Here is an 8,943-nt window from a genome sequence, read left to right as displayed (position 1 = left end):
AACATTCTAGAGCTGAAGAACTCAATAAATGAGATAAAGAATGCATTGGAAATACAACAGGTCAGATGGAAGAGAGAATTAGTGAGCTAGAAGATAGGAATCTAGAAATGACTAAGGTTAAAGAAGAGAGAGAACTAAGATTTTTAGAAAGTGGAACAGCCCTATGAGATCTATCAGACACCATTCAGAAAGCCAACATAAGAATAATGAGTACTTCAGAAAGAGAAACATTCAGCATTATTTGGATAAGGATATGGATAACCATAAAAGGATACCAGAAGAAAACAAAACTAGACCAATATCTCTGATGAATATAAATGCAAAAATTCTCAACAAAATACTAGCAAACCAAATTTAGGATCACATTAAAAGAATTATATCCTATGACCAAGTAGGATTTACCCCTGAAATGCAGGGATGGTTCAACATACACAAATCAATAAATATAATGCATCACATCATTAAAATAAGAGATAAAAATTACATAATCATCTCAATAGATGCAGAAAAAGCATTTGACAAAATACAACATCATTTCGTGATAAAAACCCTTAACAAATTGGATATAGAACAAACATACCTCAACATAGTAATGAAGTCCATATACAACAAACCCACTGCTAACATTATACTCAATGGAGAAAAATTGAAAGCTTTTTCTCTAAGATCAGTAACAGGACAAGGATGCCCACTCCCACCACTCCTATTCAATGTAGTGCTGGAAGTCCTAGCCAGAGAAATTAGGCAAGACAAAGAAAAGGCATCCAAATTGGAAAGCAGAATTGTTGCTATTTGCTGATGATATGATCTTATATATAGGAAACCCCAAAGAGTCAGTAAAAAACAAAACAAAAAACTGTTGGAATTAATCAACAATTTCAGTAAAGTGGCAGGATAAAAAAAAATCAACATATAGAAATCAATTGCATTCCTTTACACTCATGATGAAGAGCCTGAAAAAGAAAGAAACCCACCCCATTCACAATGGCATCAAAAACAATAAAATACTTAGAAATAAATGGAACCAAGGAAGTGAAAGATCTGTACAATGAGAACTACATGTACAATGAAAACTACAAGACTTTGCTGAAAGAAATTGAAAAAGACACAAGTAAATGGAAAGACATCCTGTGTTCATGGAGAAGAAGAATTAATATTGTTAAAATGGCCATACTACCCAAAGCCTTCTACAGATTCAGTGCAGTCCCCATTAAAACACCAAAGGCATTCTTTTCAGAAACCAGTTTTTTGTGTGGAACCGGAAAAAACCCCTAGTAGCCAAAGCAATCCTGAGAAAAAAAAGTACAAAGCCGGAGCACCACACTTCTGGATTTCAGACTATACTACAAAGCCATGGTAATAGAAACATGATACATGCACAAAAATAGTCACACTGACCAAAAAATCCCAGTAATATATAGTCAGCTAATATTTGACAAGGGAGCCAAGAATACCCATTAGTTTCTTTAACAAATGGTGCTAGGAGAACTGGAGAAACTCATGCACAACAATGAAATTGGACCCCTATTCCAATACCTTTCAGAAAAATTCACTCAAAATGGATAAATGATTTAAACATAAAACCTGATACCATAAAACTCCAAGAAGAAAATGTAGAAAAGAAGGTCATCAATATTGTTCTTGGTGATGATTTTTTAAAATATGACACCAAAAGCACAAACAACAAAAGCAAATATCAACGAGTAGAACTACATCAAAGTCAAAAGCTTCTGCACACCAAAAGAAACAACAAATTTAAAAGACAACCTATAGAATGGGAGAAAATGCTATATCAGATAAGGGGTTAATAGCCAAAATAAAGAACTCAGTAAACTTAACATCCTGATTTAAAAATGACCAGAAGAACTAAATAGACTTTTTTCCAAAGAGGACATCAAATGGGCCAACAGACACATGAAATGATGCTCAGCATCGCTAATCATCATGGAAATGCAAATCAGAACACGATATTGAGCTATCACCTCACACCTGCTAGAATGGCTGTTACCAAGAAGAAGAGACAATAGGTGCTGGTGGTGAAAAGGGGACCCCTATACATTGTTGGTGGAAATGTAAATTGGTCCAACCACTATGGAAAACAATATGGAGATTTCTCAAAAAATTAAAAATCTACCATGCAACTCAGCAGTTCCACTCTTGGGTATATACCCAAAGGAAATGAACATAGGATTTTGACAAGATACTTGTATATGCACTCGCATGTTTATCATAGCATCGTTCATTATAGTCAAGAAAAGGAAACAGCCCACATGCCTATCAATGGATGAGTGGATAAAAAGATGTGGTATATGCACACAGTGAAATATTACTCATCCACGCGAAAGGAGGACATCCTCTTGCTTGCAACAACATAGATGGGCCTTGAGCACAGCATGCTCAGCAAGATAAGGCAGAGGAAGTCCAGTACTGTGTGGTATCACTCACATGTGCAATCTAAAAAGTGAAACGTGTAAACAGTAAAATTAGGGTTGCCAGGGGATGGGGTGGGGGAATAAGCAAGGTGTTGAAGGGTGCAGACTTGTAACAAGTGTTAAATAAGCCGTCTAACGAGAGCTAATGCACAGTATAGTGAATACACACAAGAATGTGTATAATTATGGAAGGTGATAAGTATCGCTACAGCAGCAATCATAGTATACATCACGGTTAACATGCTGTATACCTGGAGCTTATACTGTTACATGTCAAATTTCTTCAATACGTAATAAAAGTACAATGTGTCCGAAACAAGTGGTGTGAGACAAGCAAGAAGGTGGGAAGCGGCAAAGTTAGGGGACAGGTAAGAACACGTGATCTAATTATGTGGTTGCAGATACCTGAAGAGCTACAACTTTCCAGCTTTGAAAAGAAAATGTATATCCTGTACAAACACAACTTCGTCCTCAGAAGAAGACAGACAGAACCACAAGGCAGATGATATCCAAGCATTGCAAGGTAATAGGAATGCCCTTCATGGTTAGATAAAAGGAATTATTACAAAGCCACCCTTTCCTGTTTCTTTTTAATTTCCTGACTTTAGTTATTTCTTTGTAATCACAAATAATCCCAGTTTCATATTCCTCTTTATGGTCCATAGGATTTTTGTGGGTTTTTAAAACAGATTTTATTGGGGAATTGGGGAAGGGGACCACTGTGTTTTTCCAGGACCCATCAGCTCCAAGTCAAGTTGTTGTGCTTCAATCTTAGTTGTGGAGTGCACAAGCCCAGCTCCAAGTCCAGTCGCCGCTTTCAATCAAGTTGCGGGTGGGCACAGCCCACCATTCCATGCGGGAGTCAAACCGGCAACCTTGTTAAGAGCACGTGCCCTTACCAGCTGAGCCATCCAGCCACCTGTTGGCAGCTCAGTGACAGCTCGGCCCAGGCGCAGCTCACTGGCCCATGTGGGAATCGAACCGGCGGCCCTGTTTGTCAGAGCTCGCACCCTAACCATCTGAGCCACCCGGCCAGCCTGATGGCCCGTAGGTTTTTATTGGTCAGTTATAAACATCTGTAAACTGTTTGAGTCTTTAATGTAAATTTCCTGTTGGGAGTTTTTCTTTTGACTGTCAGTTTCTCTTGCATCACCAGCTGTTTCTCAGAGTCCAGCCATGCCCAAACCAGAAATGCCAACTAATGGACGGTACCCCAATGGCGAAGGAGGAGCCGTGCGGACCCTGCCCACGGCAGCCCTGAGCCTGGGCTCCGGCGTCAGCCAGTGCAGTTACAGCAGTACCATCGTCCACGTCCCACCCCCAGAGTCAGGTGCTGTATCTACCTTTTACTTTAAAGTATATTCAACATCATGGTGAGAAAACAAAAGTCACTTATACCATTTACTTAGTAATAGCTTCTCAATTATAAAAACTTTATTTTAATTCAGTTAAAGTATTTTTTGAAGTATCATCATATTTGTATTGGTCACCTATATACATGTACCTGGGGCTATATTTCTTATTAAGTCATTTCAAATCAGCTGATGCATGTAAAGCACTTAGAACACTGATGATATAGGAAAAAACCCTCAATTAGTGGCAGCTGTTACTAATGCAGTTAGGTCATTTTGTTGCCGACGTTGAAAGAAGGTGTCTGTTTCAAACTTTGTAGTTGTGACTACATAGATCACGTACATACGTTGAAATTTTTGTGTTGGTCTGATGACAATGAGGAGAACGTTTAAAACGCTCTTCATTTAAAAACATAATGACTTGGTAAATTATCCTGATGTCATCTTTTTATTCCTTTTTACTGCCTCCTCTTTTGACTTTTTCATTACTTATAACATTTTGGTGGAAATGGCATCAAATGTGTTAAATCAGATTTTTTGATTATCTCTGACTTATCTCGACTGGAATTCAGAGGTCTGTTGGTTAACGTGTTGCATGGTCATTATGTGCCATTCCCTGTCTTTATTCTTCATAGAAATTGAACTCATTTAGTCCTCACAGCCAGCCTTTGAGATGGGCGGTATAATGTGGACAGGTGGGCTGTGGATTGGTGGGAAGAGGCCAGCAGTACAGTGTTGTGGGCTTGGGTTGTGTGGCTGATGAGCTGAAGATACAGTTGGATTAGCTAGGGGCTCAGGACGGCCCGCGCACACTTTCTTGCTCCTTTGGGTTCTGCATGGGCTCATAGCTACCAGTGATGCCGCCCATGGAGGGTAGGGTCTCACCCAATACGGAAAATTCTTTTTTGATCATGCCACTACACTTTATACTCTGGTCTTATATTACCATCTTGAAAGAATCTAAACTAACATTGATACGCTTTCATTTAAGGAGATATTGATGGATAATCATTTCTCCTGATCTTAAACCAGCCTCAGTATCTGTGAGGCCACAGCTTCATTCCAAGGAGAAACAGCGTCAGAGCCCAGATGTTCTTCAGCTGTAGAGCATCTCTGTGTTGCCTGCTTCCCTGCAGCTCACACCCTGACTCTCACAGTGTGTTAGTTAGGTTAGGACCACGAGCACAAACGCATTTCCCTGCAAGTTACTGTCTCCATTTTCTATGTGGAACATCAAGGCACGAGGTGGTTCAGTGACTTGCCCAGAATCACCCAGCAAATGAGTAGCAGAGTGGAATCGAACACTGACAGTTAGTCTCCAGAAACTTTGCCATCACAGGTATTTCTGAACCTATAGGGTCAAGATGCAGTGTGAGACCCAAAACTCAGCTGAAAAGCCAAGAGATAAATTAAAATGTAACATTTTAAAATACTCATATAATCCGGAAGAATGGTAGAAGGGAGGAATAGAGCAATAACAATAACAAAAATGCAGTATATCAAATCAACAATAGCTCTAACTCTAGCTATGTCCATAATTACATAAAATGGATGAAACACTCCAATTAAAAGGCAGGAATTGTCAGAACAGATGAAAAAATCAAGACCCAACTCTATACTGCCTGTACAGTACAATCGAAATACATATTCACAAGTAGATTAGAGAGTAAATGGATGGGGAAGATGTACAATCCAAACAATAAGCATAAAAAGGCTGAAACGCCTAGATTAATGAGGTAGACTTCAGGACAGAAGCTTTTCATAATGATGAGAGTCATCAGGAAGATATTAATAACAGCACCTCAGCGATACGAAGCAAAAATGGAAAGGGCTAGAGAGAGAAATGGACCTTCCATAATCATGGTTGGGGAGTTTAACACCCACACTCTATAATGGATAAAATAAGCTGGATTGTAATATAAGTCCCAAATTTTTATTTTATTTTATTTTTTTTAAGATTTTTTTATTGGGGAATTGGGGGGATGGGAACAGCGCTGGGGAATTGGGGGAAGGGGAACAGATAAGTTGCTGTTGTTTTGTTCTTCAATCTAGTTGTGGAGGATGTTGCTTCACTGGCCCAAGTTGGCACCATCATTGCGCTCTTCTCTGGCGAGGCAGATCAGTCGCCGGCTTCTGGACGGCCGCTCACTGCGGCTGCTGGCCGCTCACGCTGGCTGCTGGCTACATACGGTAGCCCATGGCAACCCACTGCCACAGGGGCTGCAGCCTACGCCGTCGCCGGCGACTCATGACAGCCCAGCCCCAGGTTGAGCTGTCGTTCAGCATCTTAGCTGTGGAGGGCAGTGTCACTGGCCCTCACATGTGGGATCCGAACCGGGGCCCTCTGGCATCCCAAGCGAGCTCTCAACCATCGCACCACTCGGCCGGCCCTATAAGTCCCAAATTTTAAATAATCAGTGTTGTACAATTTGTGTTCTCTGGCTAGAGGCAATTCAATTAGAAGTCAATAAAAAAGGTTTAAACCCAAACATTTAGAAACAAAGCACATTTTGAAATCATGATTCAAAAAAGAAATTGCAAAGAATATTGGAAAATATTTCAAAATCAATGGTAATAAAAGTACAGCAAACTTAAAAGGAGATTAATAGCTTGAAATGCTAATATTGGAGAACAAATGTTGCAAGTCCGTGATGTAAAGTTCCAGTTTAAGAAGCTAGCATAAAAAAGAGCAAAGTAAATCCAAGGTAGAAGCAAGGAAATAATAAAGATAAAAGCAGAAATCAACACACAGACAATAGAGGAAATTAAAGCTAAAGGTTAGTTTTCTGAAAAGATTAACAAAACGGATAGATCTTTTATACCAGTACCAGGCAGTCTTGATTCCTTTAGCTTTGTAGTAAGTCTTGAAATCACATAGTATAAATCCTGCAATTTTTTTCTTTTACAAGAGTGCTTTGAATATTCTAAGTCCTTTGTCCATACAAATTTTAGAATCAGTTTCTCAGTGTCTTAAAAAAACTCTGCAGGGGATTTGATTGGGATTGTGTTTAATCTATACATCAATTTCGGGAGAATAGACATCTCAAAATGTAGTCCTCCAGTCTATTAACCTGGTACACCTGTCCATTTATTTAGGCGTTCTTTAATTTCTTACAGCGTCATCTTGCTTCAGGGTACTGATCTTGCATATCTTTTGTCAGTATTATCACCGATTATTTCATATTATAAACGGGATTTTTTTAAGGTCAATTTCCAATGTTTTGTTGCCAGTGTATAGAAAAATAATTGACTTTTACCTATTAATCTTTTATTCTACAACCTTGCCACACTCACTTTCTGGGATTATATCCAGTCATGTTTGTGAAAGTCAGTTTTACTTCTTCCTTCCCAGTCCAGACTTTGTTTGTTTTTTTTCTTGCCTTATTAACTGGTTAGAACCTCCAATAAGTACTGAATAGAAGTTGTAAGAGCAGATATCCTTGTTTTTCCTGATCAGAGAGAAAACACGTTAGCTGTAGGCTTTCCATACATGACCTTTATGAAACTGAAGAAGTTCCCTTCTGTTCCTAATTTCCTGATATTTTTTTTATCAGAAATGAATGTTGGATTTTGTCAAATCTCTCTGCATCTACTGAGATGATTATAAGGTTTTTCTTTTTTAGTTTCTTTTTCATTTCCTGATGAATTACAATTGATTTTTAAATGTTAGAATATCTTTGCCACCAGAGGTAAGGGGAGAGAGGGGGGAATGGTAGAAAATATATAAATATATATATATTTTCTTTTTGCATGCCTGGAATAAACAACACTTAGTCATGATGTGTTAACCTTTTAATATATTGGATTCATTTTGACAAAATTTTGATAAGAATTTCTAGATCTCTGTTTATGAGGGCAATTGGCCTGTAGTTTTGTCTGTTTTCCTTAAAATGACTTGGTCTGGTTTGGGTCCCAGGATGGTCCTGGCCTTACAGCATGAATTGGGAAGCGTTTCCTCCTCTACTTTTTTAGAAGACCTTATATAAAATTGATACATATTTCTCCCTTAAATATTTGCTCAAACTCATCAGTGAAGCCATTTGGGCTTGGAGTTTTCTTGGTGGAGAAGTTTTTAACTACTAAGTCAATTTATTTAACAGATATAGTGCTATTCAGCTTCTTTACTTGTGGAATGAACTTTTAATTTGTGTCTTTCTAAGAATTGGTCCATTTTGTCTAAGTTGTCAAATTTATTGGAATAAAGTTGCTCCTAATGTTTCTTTATTAGTCTTTTGATACCTGTAGTATCTCTAGTGATGGTCCCTCTGTCATTCTTGAAATTGGTACCTTGTGCTTTCTTTTTGTTCCCTCATCAGCCTGGCTAGAGATTGGTCAGTTTTATTGCTCTCCTCGAAGAACCAATTTAATTTCATTGACTTTTTTTTAAATTGTTTTCTGTTTGGTTTTTTTTTTTTTCTATTCTGATCTTTGTTGTTTTTTTCCTTCTGCTCGCTTTTATCTTGCTCTTCCAGGTTCTTAAAATGGAAGCTGAAGTCATTGATTTCAGATGTATTTTTTTTCTAATGGATTTTAGTATAAAATTTTCTTTTACCTTTAGCTACATCCCACACATTGGATATATTGCATTTTATTTTCATGGTGTTCAAATACGGCCTAATATCTCTTTTGATATCTCTTTGAAATCATATTATGTGTTATATTATTTAGTTACCACAGATTCAGGAATTTACCAGACCTCTTTCTGTTGTTGATTTCTACTTTAACCCTACTGTGGTCAGAGAAAATACAAGACTTGAATTCTTTTAAATTTATTGAGACTTGTTTTATGTCTAATATAGTCTATCTTTGTAAGTGTTCTGTATCTACTTGGAAAGAATGTTGATTCTGCTGCTGTTGGGTTGACTGTTGTATCAGTGATAACTAGGTCAGGTTAGTCGATAATGTCCTTGAAGCCTTCTCTATCCTTTCTAATCTTTGTGCTTTTTTTACCTCAAGAGGTATTGAAATCTCAGACCATAATTGTGTGTTTGTCTGTTTCTCCTTGCGGTTCTATTGGCTTTTCCTTGAAGCATTTTTTTTTTTAAGATTTTTATTGGGGAATTGAGGGGATGGGAACAGTGCTGGGGAATTGGGGGAAGGGGAACAGACAAGTTGCTGTCGTTTTGTTCTTCAGTCTAGTTTGTGGAGGACGTTGCTTC

The 8,943-nt window shown here is 38.1% G+C and overlaps 1 protein-coding gene across 4 annotated transcripts in view; it reads left to right on the top strand.

Moving 5' to 3' along the window:
- Nucleotides 1-8,943, top strand: part of PER3 (period circadian regulator 3) — a 70,812-nt gene that overhangs the window by 38,174 nt on the left and 23,695 nt on the right. For all 4 annotated transcript variants that reach the window (XM_019660397.1, XM_019660395.1, XM_019660396.1 and 1 more), the window contains 2 exons: nt 2,834-2,955; nt 3,589-3,762. In XM_019660397.1, coding sequence (XP_019515942.1) covers nt 2,834-2,955; nt 3,589-3,762 — 296 coding nt within the window. The remainder of the gene's footprint in view (nt 1-2,833; nt 2,956-3,588; nt 3,763-8,943) is intronic.

This window comes from Hipposideros armiger, unplaced genomic scaffold (genome assembly GCF_001890085.2).
Source record: "Hipposideros armiger isolate ML-2016 unplaced genomic scaffold, ASM189008v1 scaffold_316, whole genome shotgun sequence".
Taxonomy (NCBI): Eukaryota; Metazoa; Chordata; class Mammalia; order Chiroptera; family Hipposideridae; genus Hipposideros; species Hipposideros armiger.
This window is presented reverse-complemented; position numbering and strand designations above follow the sequence as displayed.